The sequence below is a fragment of the Apaloderma vittatum genome, unplaced genomic scaffold (assembly GCF_000703405.1).
Source record: "Apaloderma vittatum isolate BGI_N311 unplaced genomic scaffold, ASM70340v1 scaffold21272, whole genome shotgun sequence".
NCBI lineage: Eukaryota > Metazoa > Chordata > Aves > Trogoniformes > Trogonidae > Apaloderma > Apaloderma vittatum.
This window is the reverse complement of record NW_009702159.1, coordinates 1,369-23,060: the sequence shown is the minus strand read 5'-3', so window position 1 is coordinate 23,060 and position 21,692 is coordinate 1,369. Positions and strand designations below refer to the sequence as shown.

The following is a 21,692-nucleotide window of genomic DNA, read 5'->3' as shown; positions in this document are numbered from 1 at the left end:
ACTCAGTCCATTGCCCTGAGCAGATCCAGGGAGTGGATTGCTTACGCCCAGTTGCACAGTTTGGATAGAAAATAAATCTCTATATTTTTTCTAACTGTTTAAATGAGAATTGCAACAGTGAACCCCTTTTAGTCACTTGCTACAGACTGGATAAAGAGCTTTTCTGATTTTCTAACTCACAGCTGGTAAAGGTTGCTTGTGACTCAGGAACTCCATGATTCAAGTTCTTCCTCACAAAACTTTAGATGTTTTTCAAAGCTCTGGCTTAGTTCCTGGCTTTACTAATTGGGCGAGAACTTCCTGGAATCAGGATGTTAATCTGAACCTTTTTGTTTTGCTCCTGAGCTGAACAACTCCTATTTTGGCTGTTCTGTATCTCGCAGACCCAGCTTGGTTTTAGGCCAACTTTAAAACAGCTTTTTTTCCTCCTTGTTCCTTAATGGTTTTGCTATTAGGCTGAAATTGTAGCAAGAATTGATCAATTAAAGAACGTGAAAGCAAGTTGGGATTCCTGAGTTCTATCTTTAGTGACTGACGTGCTGTGTGAGGTTGGGTTGCAGTGGAGCTTGACTGTGCAACCGTTTCTTTTGCGTTTAAGCAGGAAGCGTGATGGGTCGTTAATATTAGGTTATTAGTATATTAATTGCTCTGAATGCCTTAAAGCCACTTCTCCAGTTGAAGAGAAAAGCACAACCGCTTGCTTGGGTCTGTTTGTTATGGTACCAGGTAGCATCCTCGCAGATAAAGCTTTCCCAACCCCTGTCTGAGTTCAGTCCTTGTTTGGACAGTGAGATATGCCTGTGCTGTGTATGCCCAGAGTCTGTAAGCAGAGCATCTCTGTCCAGAGCTGTTGATGACATAAAACAAGCTCAGAACAAGCTTGAATACTCCTAATGCAACTCAAAATAATCAGCCTATAAATCACAGGCAGAGTAGAGATTGAGACAACGATCTCTATTTTCAGATACAGTAGAAAGTTAAGCTTGCTTATTTGCTTGCTCATTTGCAGAAAGAGCTGTAGGTGTTACATTTTTCTTCCTCAAGGGTAACAGCTGAGAGTTAATGTGTGCTTATGATGTTCCTAAAGAGCTCCAATAGGTTACTTGAGATATATCTTTGAACTGTCGGCATCAAGACATGTTCAGATAAAAATCTGTATCTACTACATGATACCATCAGAAGTCAATGTTGATGAGAACAAGGGCAAACATTGACTGGGACAAAGATGTGGAACAAAGATGTGTGTAGACATTAGATAACAAGGAGACAAGTAAGATGAAGGTTTTTCTCCATTATAGTTTAAAACCAAATTAAGGCATGTTAAGATCAAAGTTGTGTTCTGTCCTCTGCAATTTAAATGCAGGTCTGGTCTTCTTGAAAATTTGGGGACAGGGTTGGCTTCAGAATTTTTGTGAACCAGTTTCTAAATGAAAATACAGAGTGGAATCTTACTGAGGGTGTTGCTATATCGTAGAAACGGTTGAACCGTTATCTCTTAAATCCTCTTGCCCAATGTTGCTTTATTGCAGGGCAGCTGTCTCCTGCAGCTGGGCAATGGTGTGAATTTAATGGATCCAAGTTTCCAGCAAAAACTGGAAGGTGAGAAGGAGCTACTTCGCCGCGCTATACAGAAAGAACTGAAGATCAAAGAGGGAGCAGAAAACCTGCGCAAAGCAACGACCGACAGAAAGAATCTTGTTCATATAGAGCATGTGCTGAAATCTTCCAACCGAAAACTGGAGCAGCTGCATTGGGAACTTCAGGAGCTTAATGCACGGATTGTAATAACAGACAAAGAGGAGAGTAAGACAGGTAGATTTTGTGTCATGATTGACAGGAAAATTCTGTTATAGTGCTTTAATGTTTATGTGTATTGAATTGATATATTCTTCTGTTGAGGACTCACAAGCAGTGGGAGTTTATTCTGCTGGCATTTAGCTGATGAAATGATGTGTGCAGTAAAAAGCTGAGAATAGCGCAAAAAAGGTGAAAGGAGGCAACATCGGAGATCAGTGCAGGGAGAAGACCCTCCGAGAGTGCTGGGTACGGGTGATACGCAGGGGCAGCCTGTAGGTGGAATTGGAGATTTGAATAAAGTTTCTGAGCAGTTGAACATCCAAGTATCTTACAGGATGAAAGACTATAAAGTTGGAAGAGTGCTTGTTAGGATGGGTTCATTGATAAACTAAGAAATATTTACAGATATGAGCTTGAGCTTCATTTGAAACAGTGTTTTGCAGTCGGTTTTGTAGGCAAGACCTTTTTGTACCTTATTTTATAGCCTAATGTCCTTCACCCATCTGTAACCCAGTGAAATGACGCAAGAGATTATGGCTGATGGTATTGATTGTATTGTTTGTGCAGATGGGTCTGTATCTCCAGATCCTTGTCTCTGGGAGAGAAACACAGACCCCATGGCAAGAAAAGTTGAAGCTCTGAAAAAGCAGCTGCATGTCGAAATGAAAGTGAAACAAGGAGCTGAGAACATGATCCAAATGTATTCAACATCCAAGGTAAGCAGGAATAAGCGACCATTTGGGAACATGAATTCCTGGGTCAAAATTTGTATTTCAAGTCCATCCACAAAAACTCTCTCAGATAATTACTGTGTGGAAGAACTTCATTTGCAAAGATTGCTTAACTGAATCCCAGCTCTGCATTTTGGTTCCCAACATGGTGACAGCACATCATGTCACTGCACAGGACAACCAACAGGTGTGCGTTAGACTTACTGCAACGTGTGACAGATTTCAAGAATTTAGCACGTTTCGTTTGCCAAGAACTTAATCCAGTCTATAGTTACTGGATGTTAGGAAAAGGCTGTTCTGAAAGCGTAGTTTATTCCACTTAAGACCATGAGGTGGTTGCCTCCGTCTGTTTTTGAAGCCTCTGGTGGTGATCACTGTGAGAGGGGAGTTATTAGACCGGACAGATGGGTGCAGTCTGACAGCTTTGATCCCTTTGGCTGTTCTTATATGGCAGATACTGATTGTGCTTCTGCTCTTGAATGTTGCTCGTTCAAGATATTAATAATAGAGTTGGGAATCATGTTTTTGTAACTTAGCCATGTAAATCCTTACTACAGAAGTAGGCTCAGTGGAAAATGTTAGGTACCTAGAGAGTAGCTGGTATTGCCATTCTTGAACAGACAAATGGCCCTTTGGAAAGACCTACCTCTCCTTCCTAGCTACAGGCTCTACGTCACTTTTTTCGGTGTTGATGCTTAACTTAGCTGGCTGAATGCCAGCATAGATGTGCTAATGCATCCAACCTCAATGCTCATAGTGATTCTAGATTAGCAGCAGATTTGAGCTAGAGAAAAGTATCTCATAGGAAGTAGCACAGTAGAAGTGCTGTCTGTAGGAAAACTCTCCCAAGCCTGGGAAAGTAATAAGGGTGGTATATGAGGTGCTTTCAGTCGTTGACTTGAGGGAAAGGAAGTTAAAAATGTTGGTATTGTACACTGAGTTGGTGTGATGTTTTGATATCACTAAGTTGTTTAGGATAGGGCACAGCATGTGGTATCTCTTTATGTGAGAAAAATTTTTAGAGATTTACTGGTTTCATATTCATTCATTTTTTTGAGTTTGGCATAATCGTGTTTAAAAGCCAAAGGATAATTTAAAAAAAATAATCCAATCTTATTATGAAGCTTATTTCAGTAAGATGAGCAGTGTAGAGGTTTGTGATATTTTTATTTTTTAAAACCTCTGCTTACAAAACACTGTGAGCATAGTAACGAGTGAACCACAGGTCTCAGTGACTGCAACGTTTAGTATTAACTGGACGCGTCCTTGACCTGTCCTTTCCCTCTACAAATGGAAATAGTGATCTCAAAGTCCTTGATCCTCTCCTTTACATAACTGCTTGTGTATGTCATTTTAGAACCATTTATGACCCTTCTTGCAGGTACCACCTCATCCTCATATGTGAGCATAATCCATTTTTAATGAGCGTGGTTCTCTCTCTGCGTACACTTTCTTTTTGGCAGGAGCGCAAGCTTCTGGCTACCGCTCAGCAGATGCTTCAAGACAGCAAGACGAAGATTGAAATAATCCGCATGCACATTGTGAAAGTGTCTCAGTCAGCAGGAGGGATGGAAGATACAGTGGATCCGGCAGGTAGGGTGTTTTAAGTAACTGATGCAGTCCAGAACCAATGCAGCCAAAGCCCTGAGATCCACAATAGACAGTCAGTTTTCGTCCTCACCATGTTTTATCTCCCAGTGAGGGTGGGGACCACCATCAGTGCTTTGGAGCTGCGTATTGAGGAGCTGAGGCATCACCTGCGCATTGAAGCTGCTGTAGCTGAGGGGGCAAAAAATGTGCTGAAGATCCTGGGAGGGAGTCGGGTACAGGATCGCAAGTTTTTGGCTGAGGTAAGCACTTATTCAGGCCTTCTTGAGAGGATGGTTTCATGCTTCAGCATTAGTAATTTAGCATGAATGGGTAGAGTTAACCGAGAGTTATTAATTTGGGAAGTTTCCATCTCTCTGTGAGGACAGACTGATTGGGATCGCTTTCCCTTCTAGGGATAACTTTCCTTCCCGTGGTGAAATTTCTGAGGCACATAAAAAGTGACACCGATAGGGTGGTCAGGATCTATGGGAAAATATTTCACCTTGTTACTTTATTAGGAAGACGTTATCTGGTCATTTTTTGAAACTTACTCTAGTAGTTCGTAAAAGTAGTTCGTTAACGTTGAGCTGTACATTTTTCTTCTTGCGTTGTGTTCTACTTCATATTGCTAGGCTCAGGGCCGTTTGCAAGAGTCTTCTCAGAAGATTGACCTGCTACGCTTGTCCTTGGAACGTCAGCTTAGTGAACTTGCTCCCGATCACCCGAAAAGAGCACTCATCAAGCAGGAGCTAGTAAATACTTCCTCCCTGGGAGCTCAGCATGGCAGCATCCAGCCCTCCTCAGTCATCAAACCTACAGCCCTTACAGGTACGTAAATCCTGCATGGTTGTGAAGAGGACACAACGAAGGAAAAATGAGTTGCATTTCTTTTCATTATTGTAATGTCTCCTTATGTGGACATTTAATTTTCTAGTAACGTATGTATTCTAGGCCAGCCAGAGTTTTCTGGTCATATGGATTTGGATTCTATCAGTCTGAGGTAGATTTGAGCTGTTAACTAAGAAATCATAAATCTGAGAAATTCTTGGACTCCCATAAGGACAGTTTGACTGTAATCACTTTATCTTTTACATAATATTATTCTTTACTCTCCTAAAATTCCTCAGGAACATTGGAAGTGAGACTGATGGGGTGTCAGGATCTATTGGAAAATGTTCCAGGACGTTCCCGAATGACCAGTTCTTCTCCCAACTGTGGCAGCCCAAGTGACTTGAGGTCCCTTGCCAGAACACGAGTTGGCCTCGGGATCCCTGGCCGTAGCGTTGCAGGAAAGTACCTGCGGAATGAAGAGCCATGTAGTGAGTATGGAGTTCCCTGTTGAATTGTGGGAGGCATGTGGGAGCGTGGGGACTTCTCATCATGGTGCTAGGTTAGCCTCGTGTAAGTTTAATTACAAGAAACCAGGTTTCTGAAAAGCTAAGAGAATGAACGAGTTGCGTTATACGTGGTCCTCCTAGTACTCTCCTGGAAATTACATTTTACTGGGATATTCACCTGCAGCATGGGAGATTTTCTTTGGCAAAAGATTGTAATCCATGTTTTCGCCTTTGGCCAGATGAGGTCCTTGCTGTGCTCAAAGTGGACAATAAAGTGGTTGGCCAGACAAACTGGGGACCAGTTAATAACCAGGCATGGGACCAGAGCTTTGTCATTGAGCTGGACCGGGTGAGTCTGCTCCAGATGCCCCGTGTTGTATTTGTTTTTCCATTTCGCCTTACCTGATTTGCTGGTTCAGCTGCCATTCCACTTCATTCAACTCTATATTGCTGCTGTCCCCTGTGTCCTTTTATGCACCCGTTATCTAAGCCTTCCCCTGAAGGCAGCGCATCTCTGGTAGAGGTTCAGCCTGAACAGCATCTGTTGTCCTTCTCTGCTTATCTGAGCAGTTTTACTTTATCTTGCCAGCAAAGTGGCTCTCACGGAGATTTCTGAAATGGGGAGCCAGGGGGGTTTGTAGCTAAAAAGATCTGAAAAATCAGAGAAAGCAGGGAACAGGAGGATTAAAGAAGTTTTTACGCATGCTGTTTGGTTTACTGATTTTTATTATAACAGCATATGAGTGCTATTTCCAGAGCATGGGGCAGTATGTAACTCTTCTGCTTTTCTTTTCTTTTTTTTCCCTCCCCAACCATTCACCCGTTGCACCAGTCTCGTGAGCTAGAAATTGCGGTTTATTGGAGGGACTGGAGAGAACTGTGTGCAGTGAAGTTTTTACGTTTGGATGATTTCCTTGATAACGAACGTCACGGGATGTGCCTCGCGCTCGAACCCCAAGGAATGCTTTTTGCAGAGGTATAAATGTAAGCTTTGTTTCTTTTTCAGAGAGCTCTCTCTGTTTAGGGTTCTGCCCTGAGAGCAGTTGTTCAACCCAGGATACGAGGAATGGAAGGAGCAGTAATCTAGAAGGGTAGAATGACACCCAAAATATATCACATATAAGATGTCTATATCACATGTAAGAATAAGGAATGACACAATATGATAGATGTGCACATGCCATAGCCTGGGGTGGCTCTTCAGCTGCTCCGCTGTAATTACATGTGTGTGTGCTGTGGAATCCGTTGGTTTTTATTTGCTTTCGTTCTGAGTCACTGATGACACTTTAATTAAACATATGGCTTAATGGTCAGAATTGAATCACAGAGACTGTAGAATCAGAGATCTAAATTCCCTCTGGGTATGTTTATTTTATCATCTTTCCAAGGCTAATAATAGTTTGACGTGCCATCAATGAAGAGATCATCCAGATAATCCCTTAAAAGCCCCAGTACTTTCTCCGTTGTGTCGTGATGAAAGCTCCTGTGGTTATCTTTCCAAAAGTAGGATCTTAACCTCATGTATCAAAATGTGCCTTCTCTCCCTGCTTCCTTGTTCTTTCGTGGTTTTGTTTTATGGGGTTGTTTTGTGTTTGGTTTTATTTGTTTTTACCTCTGTGCCACAGACTACTACTTTTTTTTTTACCCTACAAATGGCTGTTTTCTTTATGCATGGCTTTGCAGATTAGATTAATTTTGTTTAGGGTATGAATTGGTCTTAATTCTGGTGGTTGTTTTTTTTTTTCTATATTTCAAGTAGCAGAAAATTCCAACTTCTAAAACCACAGTTGAGGTAACAGGTGTTTAGGGAATGAGGCTAGAATAGCGCAGTCTGGAGTGACTCCAAACACTGAACAGATATGAATGAAGAATTTGATGTGAGAGCAGACGTGTGTGAAAGTTTGTGTTCACAGTGTAAAGGAAGAATCTTGACACATCCCCTTTGCTTCTCTGACAGGTTATGTTCTGTAATCCTGTCATCGAGAGAAAGCCAAAACTGCAGCGACAGAAACGCATTTTCCCCAAACAGAAAGGTAAGCTGCTGGAGAACCGGCTCCTTGCTGCCTAGGGTGTGTAGGTGAGGCAGGCACAGGCAGGCTGGCGAGCACTCCTACCCAATTACATTTGTGAGACATTAAATTGCTTGCTAATTACTGCGTGTGAGTAGGTGGGCTTTATTAGAATGTTTTGTTCAGTCACAAAAAGCTGCAGCATGGTGTGTAATGTGATGTTGTTGCGGTGTTTCTATTCACAATTAGTGTTATTAGGAAGATATAATTAGTTTGACAGACTTCTTAGCAAGATCCAAGACTCCAGCTGTACTAATTTAGCCAGCAATGCTCTTCCTGATGAACAGATATTGGAAGGTTTTCTGGAAAACTCTGAATTACAGAAGAGCGTAGCATGACCAGGCTACTGATTGTCTTGTCAAGTCTTTAGAGCTGCCGTCTCAGATTACTAGTTTAGGGACTGGAATAACTTGCATACTTCTTTTTTTGTCTGCAAATTCTTTCTTATGAAGCTGAATAAGGTAAGCCTTTACATACCGAGAACTCCTAGCGGTGGGCATTAAATGGGATTTTATATTTATATTCTTCAGGAAGTAGTAAAAGTACTTAAAACATTCCAAATGTTTTATTTTTTTTAAAGATGCTTTCAGAAACTTTCTGTTAACAGGCTGTATGATTAAAATGTAGTGTCGAAATAGAAGAAAACCTGACTTAAAATAAAATCCATTTTTAATATTTTATGCAATTTCTGTTTGAGGATTGCTTTTATATTATATGGAGTTGAACTAGGTGAAATAGATCTGTTTCATCATCGTTATTAATAAGCTTCCCTGTGAAACTCACTTTAGGGTGAGTTACCTTTTTGAGTAACCCACGGATGTTTGGGTGAAAATGATAATTTAATAGTACCTGAGACTGCAGTTTGTGCGTTGTAATCTCACTGGTGCTTTGACTCTCGACTCCTCCAGGAAAGGAATTTCTCCGAGCTCCTCAAATGAACATAAATGTTGCTGCTTGGGGTCGCCTGATGATGAGTTTCCTCCCTCCATGTAGTTCCATGAGCACTCTGAGCCCCCCTCTTCATGATCCTATGCACGCAGACTTTTCCTCAGTTCCCCCGCAAAGTCAGGCTGATTCTGTGGCCAAGTTCAGTAGGTAAGTCATGGTCTGAGTGTTGCTGGATCACATTTGGGATTGGGTGTAGAATAGATCTTAAAATTCTGTTGCACCTTACGAAGATGGAGGGAAGATACTCATGAGAAAAATGTATCTGTGGAACTTAATTCAGAATTTTAAGAAAAGCCAAAGCTGCCTGAATCCATGTGGGTTTCGTGGGGTGTTCCATACTCCGTGCCTAGCCCTGACTTACTGGACCAATTTCCAGAATTGCTGTCCTAACAAGCAGTGCATTCCAGGCTTCCTTTAAGTTCTTGATCATAGTGACTTATTTCTACATACCCATTTTTCATTAATTTTATAGCATCAGAAAGCTAGTGTTGGAATGGGAGCCTAACCATCACCAACTTAATAGCTCATTTTCTTTTCATTTGTTCAGGAGAGCACATGGTTTGTTGATACTTCACTGACTTGTGTGAATCAGGGAGCCCTGTTGTCCAGTGGGTTGGACTAAACTAAATTTTGCTTATATAGTAAAGGTGCTACAAAAGTGTCATCATAGAATCCTAGAATGGCCTAGGCTGGAAGGGACCATAGAAATCATCCAGTCCAACCTCCCTGTCACGGGCAGGGACGCCTCTCAACTAGATCAGGCTACTCAAGGCTCCGTCCAACTTGGCCTTGAACACCTCCAGGGAGGGGGCAGCCACAACGTCTCTGGGCAATTTATTCCAGAGTCTTGCCGCCCTCGTGCTGAAGAATTTTTTCCTAAGGTCCAGTCTGAATCTATTCTCCTTCAACTTAAACCCATTTCTCCTTGTCCTATCAGTGGACACTCTTGTAAAAAGTCCCTCCCCAGCCTTCCTGTAGGTTCCCTTCAGGTGTTGGAAGGCAGCTATTAGGTCCCCTCGAAGTCTTCTCAAGATTGAACCATCCCAGCTCCCGCAGCCTGTCCTCGTAGCAGAGCTGCTTCAGCCCCTGGATCATCCTTGTGGCCTCCTCTGAACATGCTCCCACAGATCCATGTCTGTGTGCAATATTCTGTCCTAAGGCAATCTCCTTCAATTTTGTCTTACAAATGCAGTGACTTCCCTGTGCCTAAGCTTACATTTGCTGATGAAGCACCACCCAAGCCTCCACGCCTTTTTTTGATGGCAAACTCCAAAGAGTCCACACCGTCTCCTGCAGATTCTCTGGTAATCATCTGGGCTAACAGGGAGGCTTTTCTTTGGTGGTTGGTATTCTTTCAAGGCCTGATTCTTCTTATTTGTTTGTTACTGGATAAATTAGCTCCGCTTTAGGCAGGCGCCTGCTGGCTGATAGCCAGGGTTTCAGAATCCAGTAAGCTATTTAGGCATGGAGTCTTCATGGAAATGGTGTATCTGTCTTCTTTTCTTTTGTCTTCTATTTTTAAATTATAAGGTGTTTTTCTTGGAGAAGCAAAATAGGAGGTAGGTCAGAATTGAGACTTGAGGGCAAGAGTACAGAACACGTGACTGCACAGAGAAAGCAGGGAAGGAGCGTCGGACCAGATGAAGTTATCTGTAGAATAAAGAAAAAGAACGAAATGAAAGAAACTGGGCAAAACCAAGAAGAGCTCTATTTTTCTGGCAGGAAGGAGCAGGAAAATTGTTTTGAGTAGTATAGTGGTTCATGACCTGTGTTCTACCACATCTTACCCTTTCTCACTTGGCCTTGGTAATAGAGGAAACTGCATTCCTTGATCATTGTGACTCTTCTGGGGATGTGAGATATCTTTTTTTTTTTTTTTTCTAGAAAGGAAATGTTTTATCCTAGACTTTTGTAAGCGTTTATTTTAAAGGGTTTGACCCTATTGAAAAAAATATTGTATATGGGAATAGTTCTGTGTGATCACAGACAATCTAATTTTGTGCTGCTTCCCTCCAAGCAGAGGTGATGACCAGCTGCAAGAACTTGTCTGTGTTTATGCCAGATCATGACAGAAGAGAAAATTTGCATGTGGATGTTCAGGTCTGACTTGGTGATTCCAGAAGATGACATACTGTAACTTTTTCTCTGTTCCTAGTGTCTGAAGAGGCTGCATGTTGAGGATAAGTCTTGCAGCTCTGCTAAAACAGAATTTTCAATCCCGACATCTCCAAGGTAACTGTGGACAGCGTGGGCTGTCGTGGGTCACAGATTAAAGATGCACTGGGCTGAAATTTTTGAGTATGTATTCTGAAATTCTGCTCAAGGTACACTTTGACTTCTCATCAGCGCTCTTAGTGCTGAGTGTAGACAATACCATGAAAAGTCTGCTCTGAACTTTACTTCAAATGTCTGTTGCACCTTAGCTGCTTCTTAACCCCGATCCTTAGCCTGCTGATAGACTGTACACTGCAATGTAATCATCATTTTAGTAGAAGGTAAAGTCACTTAACTGTCTTCAAGTGCTTCCTTGTGTTTGAAGTTTTATGGTGTAGCATACTTAGATGCGTCTGCATTCTAAGTAATACACTTCAGAGACACTTTTGGCATCCCTCACACTCTTCTGTATCTATTCATATGCAAGATACACTGTCTTTCCGTATGTTGGGAGGCATAAAACAGTAAGTTGTTTACAGTCCATGACAGTTATATATACACAACTTGTATGTAACAAGGATACGCAGCAGTAAATATACTGAAACCAGGACAAGTAAAAAAAAAGTAATTACTGTTGTTGAACAAAGTAGACCCGAAAAGCACAAATAGGAAACTCTGTCTAATGTGATCTTGCAGTTCAGATCATAGAACTATATTAATAATTACATCACCACATTTGAGGGGTCCCATCTTCAAAACCAAGAAGATAGTCAAGATACAGTCGGACACCTGCCTTCTCTCTGAGGAGGGAATTGAGTCCTTAACCCTTCATTTTACATACTGGAGCAGTATGGAGTGTCTGCTGCCTTTTAAAGATGATCCTGGACTAAAGTGTTGAGGGTGTGGGTTGTTTTTTTTTTTTTTAATTCTTCTCAAGCAATTCTGCAGCCTGAGTTTCCTTGGTAACACCTTGTGGCTGACATGACATTCTATAGCATCTCTTTATTCAGCTGCTTTTCTTCCCAGTAACACCTTATGTCTGTTGTCTGACAATGTTTCATTTCCAATTCCTATCTGAGAACTTCTCCTTGTGCCCTTGTCCTACTAGCACTTGATATACGTGTTCACGTCTGATTAATACAATTGCTGTCAAGCCTGCTGAAAGGAGTGGAGGCGAAACTGAGTTTTACAGCCCCAAGGATGGAGGTGGAGGGGAACTAATCCTGTTGCGGGAAGTAACAAAGAGAAAGCCCTGGAGAGTCAGAGCTTCTTCCCCTAACACAAATACACACTTCTTTGTTACTTGTTTGTGCATCTTTTGGGTATTATCTCAGTAATTTGTCTTTGTCTGCAGGAAGAGGACAGTTCAACTTGAGGATTTTCACTGCATTGCTATGCTGGGACGTGGCCACTTTGGGAAGGTAGGGTAGAAGCGTGTGCATTGTGGAGGAGGGCAGTCACACTGGGCTTGTGCAGATGGGCCTCTGCTGCAGAGTCTGAATAGAAACGTTGCAGTACAGAAGAGATTTGTTGCAATGCAGATCTACAAATCAAACCCAGCCCAACCACAGAAACAGCTGATAATTGTTGTTAACAGTCAAAACTCCTGATGATTTGTGACTGCAAAACTTGGAGAAAACCGTCTTGGGAGTGCTAAGTAATTTCATAAAGCATTCCATTCCTGTGATCACTAGTGCAATAGCTCTGTTCCAAACACGTGCGTTGTTGCCTAATTTGAGAGCTCTGAGCTGCTCGTAAAATGCTGGGCCAGCTGTGATACTACTGTTTGTAAAAAGAATATAATTTACACTGACATGCTTCTAGACTGCTGCAGCACAAGGAGCAGAATACGGGTGCTGTATTGTTGGAGTTACTTGGGCTTGGTTTTGAGAATGACTTCCTGGAGTGGATGGAAATCGTTTGTGTCAATGGGAGACAAAGTAATCCAATGCAGATGTAACAATTTGTTTGAAGTACAGCTCTTCTGTTGTCTTTCAGGTACTGCTGGCCCGATACAAGGCAACTGGGAAGCTGTATGCAATCAAAGCCTTGAAGAAAAAAGATATTATTAGGAGAGATGAAATTGATAGGTGAGCTTTGTTTAGAGACGGTGCTATTGCCAGAGGCTACATTAACACACCTGTAGGCAAATGTTAGTAGGTATGGTGTGTACTGGTCATACTGTTAAGATTAAATGTGACGTTGAGACTTGGGTAACTAAAATCAGGATTAAGGAAAGGTAACAGTGCTGCTTTCTAGCTTCTGGTGGAATGACACCTGAAGAACGTTCTAAAACTCAAGGTTTGGAAGTATGTAAGATAAATATTGTATTAGCCCTCACTTTTTCTCTAACTAAAGATGTAAAGATTTTCTTCTTCATCCCCTCTTTCTCAAAACAGTCTTTTCTGTCCAGTTTTAACATTGACGTTTTTGTTCTTTGAATCCTGGCAGCTTGAACTGTGAGAAGCGAATATTTGAAGTGGTCAACTCTTCTGATCATCCGTTCCTTGTGAACATGTTTGCATGTTTCCAGACACCTCATCATGCTTGTTTTGTGATGGAATATACACCAGGGGGTGATCTTATGATGCGCATTCATGAAGATGTCTTTCCAGAGCATATGGCACAGTGAGTTAGAATTAGTCTAGTTTCCAGGCACTATAAATTTTTAACTTTATTTTCATATATATTTCCTAGTAACTGTTTCTCTCTTTTAGGTTTTATACAGCCTGCGTAGTCTTGGGACTCCAGTTCTTGCATGAGAAGAAAATTGTTTATAGGTAATCCAGCAAAGAGTCAAGTATAAGACAGTTCAGCAACTTTAAAGTTGGGTTTTTTTCCTGTAGCTTTTATGTCTGGAGCTCACTATCTTGCTGGGGTTTCTAATCTTCCTGCCTGTCTTTATTTTCCCCATCGCCTGTTGCTATCAGCATGTTCATCGTGCTTACAGTAAAGAAAGTCACCTAGAAGCTATTCATCTCACATGTTGCAGGTGATTAATCCTCTGCGACATGTCAATACATTCTGGGGGGCGCCTGTAAGTCACTGCTTTCTTTTTTATTGTGACAGTCAAGTAATTTGTCATGCTGTTGCGGGATGCTCTTTTCCAGATGAATAAGCCCCACCCAGCTCCGAGCTGCTTTGTGATCCTTTCATTAGGATGAAAATATCAATAAATTAAGGGGAGCCTTCCAAATAATACATTATTTAAACCAAATGCAGACTTCACTAGATTCAGATTTTATTCTCTTTTGTTAACATCTAGCTTCTGCCTCTTGCAAAAAAAAATATGTCGGATGGCAATCCTCAGACTACATCTACCGTCTTCTTTCCTATCCTTTGCCTGCAGGGACCTGAAGTTGGATAATCTTCTTCTAGATGCTGAAGGATTTGTGAAGATTGCAGATTTTGGATTGTGTAAGGAAGGTGAGTGACCTTGGTGAAGCTGAAGTTGAACCATGCTGAGGTGGTTGTGTGTAACTTGTATTCATCCACATCTTTAAAATAAAAGGAAACCACCAAACCCAACCAACCAACCAAAACCCCAACCAAACAACTAAGAGATCTCACCTGTATGGCCATGATCAGCTTGGGAAGAGCATTTTATCTGTTAATCTTCAGGAAACTTATGGAGGGGTTTACAATATGCTTGTTAGTTCAAAGGAGACACAATATAGGACACTACAAAATGCATACTGGAGTAAATGAGCCGTGGAATCTGCAGGAAGTTTTCTTGGTTTTGCTGTTTAATAAGCATTGTCTGCAACCTTTTACTTGGAGTTGTTAGGTTCCTTATTGGCGCTTCCAAGCGTTGATGAGAACCCCTGCACCGTTAACAACATCAGATTATCAAGTGTTAAATTATGGCTCTCAGAAGGTGAGGCTGCACATGATCCGTTTAGTACTGTGTGCCAGGTTTTACAGAAGTGCTCTTTTCCTACAGGAATAGGTTTTGGAGACCGCACAAACACCTTCTGTGGCACGCCTGAATTCCTGGCTCCAGAAGTCCTGACGGACATCTCGTACACTCGGGCAGTAGACTGGTGGGGACTGGGTGTACTCATCTACGAGATGCTTGTTGGCGAGGTAAGGCCACCTTTGCCTGTGAGGTTCTCGCTAAGCAGTCTTAGGGAGAGCAGTACCTGACCACCCGAGATAAAATTTTGCGAACGTAGCTACTTATTAGTACTTAAATTACGTTTTTCTCATTCGTAGTGCTTGCCAAACACTAATTAATCCATATGACTCCCTGCTATTCTCATCCCTATTTAACAGTGAGGATTAAATAATAAAATGTCACAACTGCAGGCACCGTTCCCTGGAGATGATGAGGAAGAAGTCTTTGACAGTATTGTCAATGATGAAGTCCGGTATCCACGATTCCTTTCAACTGAGGCGCTTTCTATAATCCGTAAGGTAACGGGGCTTGATGGGTCTCTGGGAGCCTGAGGAATCCGCATTTGCTGTGTTAGTGGATCCTGAGGGACTCTATTAGGACCGGATAGTATTTATGTGCGTAATTTGGACCTGCCTAGGCAGACGGCTTGATGGGTCTCTGGGAGCCTGAGGAATCTGCATTTGCTGTGTAAGTGGATCCTGAGGGACTCTATTAGGACCAGATAGTATTTGTGTGCGTAATTTGGACCTGCCTAGGCAGATTAAGGAAGCATTTAAAATTTACACGTGTTTTTCCTTTCCTTCTCTTTCCATAAATGCTGTTCTTGTGTCTAAGGATGACTGAGCAGGCTTCTTACTGAGGTCTGTTGCTGCTAAATGTGAAATGGAGAAATGTTGCTTCAAAGGCAGGAATGTCAGTGTCATTCAGTGGAGTTGGCTTGATTCAGTTTCTAAGTGTGACCCAGCAGTCAGAGGTGCACAATTCAGATGAGATGCTTTTCACACAGTTTATAGCAGGTATCTTACTGATGTTGGCAAGTTGTTTACAAAGAACTAGGCTTGAGCTACTATTGGCAGATTATGACCTTGCTGCAAAGTCAGAATGAGAAGATCCTGAGGCGTCAGCCCATCTCCTTTCTTTTGTTTTTCTCTGGAACAGTATTTCTGTCCATCCTTATTTCTGTTTGATTTTGAACTGATATTTCCTTCAGCTTCTTCGAAAGTGTCCAGAACGTAGGTTGGGAGCGGGCGAAAGAGATGCAGAAGAGATTAAAATCCAGCCCTTTTTTAAGGTAGGAACTCACTTTATCCTTCTCCCTCATCTCTTGTGTCTGAGCTAAGAGTGATTTGCTTTTGATTGCTGTTGGGGTGTATTTCCATTAGTTACCAGTGAGATTTTAGCGGTAGCTTCTGTTGCACCTCATTGCTGTGTTCAGGAATATGAGTTTCAATTCACTTTTGAAATTATGTTTCCTAAGCACGCTCTCTCTCTCTTTCTCTGAAATAAGACAGGTTGCAAATAACCTGGAAGGGAAGCTGCAATCCTCCCTCTTACTTTCACATTTCGTAAATAACCTTAACGTCAGTCTGGCCTGTTCACTCCCCTCTCTTACAGGAAATTGACTGGGATGCCTTGTTCACCAGGACTCTGAAGCCCCCTTTTGTGCCTACTTTAAGAGATCCGACTGACATTAGCAACTTTGACGAGGAGTTTACGTCACAAAAGCCCATCCTTACTCCTCCAGAGGAGACGGCTTTCCTAACACGTAAGGAGCAGACCGTCTTCAAGGACTTTGACTTTGTCTCCAGACACCTTTTAGATGTTTGATTCCTGTGCTGTAAGAAACGCAGACAGACTGTTAGCACCTTGCTAATGGTGTAGAGAGGACTTGGCATGGGCAGTGGAAAAGTCAACAGAATCTGTAGAACTGGTAGTGCTGATGAGCCCAGGATGAGAGTGCCCTGCACGCTGAGTTTAACCTACTGCGGTTTTTTCAGCCTCACTTGTTGGAGGGATACCAGATGTCAATTATCTCTAAGGATTAATTAATACTGGACTGAATATATCTTCTGCTGCCATTGAATATAGATGGAAATTTGGAATTTAAGCTGGATTGAATCAAACAAACTCTATGGCCCAGGTTACTCTTTGCAAAAAGCCTAAGTAAGTAGCCCAGCTTTTTTAATGTTGTATAGTAGCACGGGGAATGGCCACTTCTCAGTGATTAGAAAGAGAAGATATGCAGCATTCCCTCTTTGTAACGATTTTATGCCCTTTCCCACTCATAACGATGTGTGTGCCAGAGAAGCAATAGATTTTAACACAACCAAAACAATGATGTTTGGGTTTGATAACAGTCCAGGTAATCTATCTAAAGGAAAATGAGTCTCTTTCTATTTCTCTGAGGATGCTAAATCTTAGCTGTTGTTTTTAATGATATAAAAAAGCAAAAGCTTTGCACATACTATTTTTTTTTTTTAATAAAGATACCTTTCCTTATAATGAAATTTCAGGTGTTCATCTCCTTTGTGTTAGCCGAGTGTTTCAGATCAGGGCTAACCACATTCTGTTCAACAGGCAGGATTTTATTTTTCACTGTAAATGTCAATAGTAATATTTTCTTTCTTCCTTCCCTCTCACTCAAGCCGTCTGGGTATATATTGCGTGGTGTCATCAGCTGTCTCATACGAATGACTGCAGTCAAGTTGTCTCTCTGGAGATTTTATCAATGTGTATATCCTGTAGTTTTTTTGGGGTAGCTAAATAACAACGTTAACGTTGGAAAATTGGTAACTTAAAGGTAATTTTATTTGCCTGGTAACACATCTTGTGATTATACTTGTCAGGATACATTTTCTTCTCCTAAATTCATAATATTAGCTTGTTGGGCAAAAAAAAAGGAAGAGTATCAAGAGATGAAGCATCACGCCGATGAAGGTAGGGACATACAGCTATTACTCTTCCAGTCTGTCTTCAGGAGAGGTAGACAGAAGTTGAACTAACGCCGTTGTGCTACATCTGGAGATAAAGTTCAGGTGCAGCTAATGAGTCATTATTAAATCAAAGCTGGTCTAAGTGCTTCAGAATTCAGAGGTAAGAAGTATGTTTGTATAAAACAGAAATAATTTGCACTGATCCTAGATATCCTCTTTTCAGAGCCAAGTATAAATGCTTCAGAAAATTCCCACGTACAAATATCCTTCCAACCTCCTGCTCTGCCTTGCAGCACAGTGGTCTGTTTGAAGCAGGACATATTTTCCTCACCCTTGTTTGAATAGTAATGGTTGACTTGCTGTCAGCCCCTGCAATGGGTTTTGTGACTTTTCTTAAGGCCGTGGCCTCTGTACAGAGGTAAGGAGCACAGCGGCCTGTTAGCATGGCTGAAATCTAGAACTTGGATTCAAAGAGACAGGCATAAAGAACCACAAAAGCATATTTCACATATTTTAATTTATAGTTTACAGTAGAGTTAAAAAGACAATAAATTATCATCCTGGTGCATTTTAAAAATAGTTACTGAACAGAGAAAAACTGTGTGTTTTGAGCTGTAGAACCTGCTGATAAATTTTTGATAACTGAAGAACCAGAAATTGTTGTGTGGCAGACAAGCCCTGTGCACCTCACTGACACGAATAACTGCAGAATCCTTTCTGCGTGGTATGTGATCGTTGCAAAACCAATTCTTAGTGTTGTGATCTCTCTGTGATAGGAGTTTCTACCCTGAACAAACCAGAATGCACACAAACTCTGAAACTGGTAAAAAAAATGGTGACTGCACTGTCCTTTCCTGAGTGCTCATCAACTTTAAACCCTGAGCGCATCCTAGCAGCTTGCCCGATGTGTTCTTGAGCTGGTGTTAATTCTTGAGCCAAGGCAATTAAGGCACAAAATAATTTAAACTAAGGTTTTGTTATGGTGATATGGTTTTGGTTTTCTTTTTTAAACAGAAAAAGGTCAGGACTAAAATTCATACCACAGCCTCTTCTGTTTTTAAAGCTAAAATTGGTCATCTCCAAACTTCCTTTAAGTTCCTCAGGGAAACCCGAGTTATGACCTTTTACGACAATGGAGAACAAGGAAGCTTGCTTCTAGCCTAGAACGCTATCAGCACCCCCTCCTCTTCGTGACAGAAACAGGACCCAGAGTCTTCCCCGTTGCACTAAAATTTTGTATTTTTATTAAAGTTTTACTAGTAAGTTGAGGTAGTAGTATTACCAACAGTGTTACTTGAGCTAGGCAAGAAGTACCCACCTCTGCTACTGGTTCTCTCGCCACAAGCTACAGGAAAGGCCTGAGCATGAAGTTATCTGCAGAAATAATTCAGTAGGTATTATTTTTCTGTCCAAAGACAGAGGATGGCATCGTTCTTTGCTGACTTGACGCAAACTAGCCTGTGAATTGTTAACAGCACCACGAACTTAAAGAATAAACTGTTAGAAAGCTGGTCAGGGCATCCAAGTACAGACTATTTATCCCATAAGCTGCATTTGGTGCCTTGCAGCTGTTTCGTGCACATTAACACTACTAAGCCTCGGATCTTGGTGAAAAGCATTAGGTTGAGATGTGGTCAAAAATGAAATTTGCTTTTGACTGGCCAAATATTTACTCAAATATTTCTGTTATGTGCCCAACACTGCCAACAAAAGGCACTGCGATTCTCACAGTGAGAACTATGTTGAAGAAAGGCCACGTTGATTCTAGATGGTTTTGTCTGCAATAGCTGCTGTTCCCTGGCAGCAAAAGGAGAGGGAAACTTTGGGGAAGAGAAGTGAACGTGGATGTTCACACTACTCTTGCATCTCTTCCGGAAAGATGTGTAAATTTAGAGAGATCCTTTGCTTAGACCAGAAATCAGCTCTGCCGGCTTTCCCAGAACCAGCCAGCCTCTTGCCTTTAACAGTGTTATTCATGCATAAAAAATAACCGACTATCCTTGAAGTGCAATCTGCAGGAAGAACAGGTTGCATAGTTCACGAGGTACTAGAGTTCTGTGCAAGGAAAGAGCAGCGATTCCATTAGCAAAGCTTTACTCGGCAGCCTGCAGCTGCGTTGGCGCTCTACCAGGTTGGTGCTGCTCTGGCTGGACAGGCTCGTTGTTGCTGTGAAAGTAGATGTTCTCCCATGCAGTGAAGTGGCGTGAACAGAAGAATCTCCAGAGATTGAGCAGTACCCCTTGGTCAAAGGGATTCTCCAACTCAGAATGTCGCAGGTAGGAGATGCGGTGATGCGACATGAATTCCCACATGGTGGTGTTGCATGAGATCAGATAGAGCTGTGAAATAAGCAGCAGCAGGACGACGATGGTGAATATGACTATCAGGAGGAAGGACACAAGGAGGAAGATGTTGTGCTGCAGCCAGTCCCAAGACTGTTCGAAGTAGAGGCCTGACCTTTCAATTCGAAGAGAATAAATTCACAGTCAGAGATGTTGAACTAGTTACAAAAATGTGTTGTCAAGTTTGCTTGGCTTAAGTTTGATTCATAATTAGTGAGCTTCTGATAATCATGTACTACAGAGAGTACATATACTACAAACACTTCAAAGACTGCACCGCTAGTGACTCAGAAGCTAGCTCAGAATCAGGTGAGTCAACCTAGTACTTGGATTTGTAATCAAAGATTGTATTACAGGAACTGAAGCAAAATTAGTTTTGTACTGTTGTTAATTCTGTTAATACAAGCTTAAAACAAAGATGAACAATGAAACACAAACTATCAGATTCTGCTCAACTGCTGACCAGCTATGTTGTCCCTCAGCAGATCAACAGGTTCTGGGATGCAAAAGAGGGTGAAGCTCCAAAGCTAATCCAGTCACTGCTCTGTTCTACATAAACCCTGTGGGGCTCTAGGAGCACCTGAACTTTTAGCCATCTCCGAGGTCAAAGTGCTGACTCTGGGTCTTACCAAGCAACGTGACCTCCCCACAGCAGAACTACAAGCTGCACGCTCAAGTAGACTATGAAGAGGGGGTGATTCCTCTCTCCTACACAGTTCTCAAGCCAGGGACAGTGGTGGTCGTACCGCCGCACGCAGTGTCGGCACCACTGGCAGTGCTTGGCTCGCATCGGTTGCTGCAAAACAAAACCAAACACACACACTAGCAACAGCCCACTGCTGCTCGACTCCCCGTTTGGTAGAGGAGAATATCACGTGATACTGTCTTCCTCCCCAGCAGTGCTGTCCCAAAACCACTGCATTTTGAGGTAACAGCACAACGTAACATTTCTAAGATAACTAAAGGGGCTCGTGATTCCCCTGATACAGATCCAAATGAGTGGGATTCAAATTAAACAACTCCCCCACACTACTTTGCTCTATACAATGTCTGTACTATCTACTCATTAATAGGAGGTCCAGCGTGCAAAGAAGGGAGGGAGAGCCAATCGGTCTATTCTGGGAAGCACAAGCAGAGTATTGAAGTGAGAAAGTAGGACTTTGCAGCTATTGAAGGAGGTGGCAGGGATGGGACATCTTTACGGGACTGCATAGAGGAGGGAAGTGTCTCTGCTTCTGAGTGGATACAAGATACTTGCACGGGAAAGCAGCTTGAGTACCAGGAAAAGATGAAAGATCCGGCTGAGAAAAGTAGTGCCTTCTAGGATTTGTTCCCTGCAGCATACGTATGTTTTCCCAGCTTTTCCTCTTGCAATAAGCTCACCTCTCCTCAGACATTCTTCAGGAATTCATGGAAGCTAGGATCATGCTTGATTTTATTAATCTGATAAGGATCACTCTGAAAAAAAGCACTTCTAGGCTTTAGACAAACTGTTTTAAGAGCTAATTTAATTGCTCTAATTTTTCCCTCAAGCTCTCTTTTACAACTCAGACTAATGTTTTGTTGGGTTTAGGCCTCCAAACAAGCTTACAAGTACCAGCCGTTCTTATATGTCATGCTCAGCCGCTTTTCTACCAAGATATCTTCAAAATAACCTTTTTGACAATACTGTAAGGCCTGACTGACAAGGCAGTAAGAATGCAGAATACAGTTTTCCCTTAGCAAAAGATGATTCCTGTTTCTGTGAGCCAGCAGGTACTCGGAAGCCTCGCATATATGCCCATCTCCATCACTACTCCACCTTGAGCTACAAAATCTGTCTGGATCACTTTTCAGTTCAGGGCTGTATCTGAACTCCATTTGCTAGTTTACTTAACTTTTTACGTTGAGTTT

The 21,692-nt window shown here is 41.9% G+C and overlaps 2 protein-coding genes across 2 annotated transcripts in view; one reads left to right on the top strand and one right to left on the bottom strand.

The window, feature by feature from the left end:
* Window positions 1–1,529: 1,529 nt before the first annotated feature.
* On the top strand, window positions 1,530–16,456 carry PKN3 (protein kinase N3; the record flags this gene model as incomplete). Its single annotated transcript, XM_009879452.1, has 21 exons — window positions 1,530–1,812; window positions 2,365–2,513; window positions 3,992–4,121; window positions 4,227–4,378; window positions 4,751–4,946; window positions 5,246–5,437; window positions 5,695–5,804; window positions 6,288–6,431; window positions 7,413–7,488; window positions 8,433–8,619; window positions 9,665–9,776; window positions 10,628–10,704; window positions 11,981–12,047; window positions 12,625–12,716; window positions 13,078–13,254; window positions 13,344–13,406; window positions 13,976–14,052; window positions 14,570–14,712; window positions 14,935–15,042; window positions 15,735–15,815; window positions 16,139–16,456. Coding segments are annotated over 21 exons (2,829 nt in total), but the record flags the coding sequence as incomplete, so codon positions are not given.
* Window positions 16,457–19,550: 3,094 nt separating this feature from the next.
* The window catches only part of ZDHHC12 (zinc finger, DHHC-type containing 12), a gene marked incomplete at its 5' end in the record, with an annotated part of 3,493 nt that continues 1,351 nt past the window's right edge, over window positions 19,551–21,692 (bottom strand). The window contains 2 exon segments of the mRNA XM_009879451.1: window positions 19,551–19,914; window positions 20,429–20,595. Of these exon segments, the coding sequence (XP_009877753.1) occupies window positions 19,551–19,914; window positions 20,429–20,595 (531 nt within the window).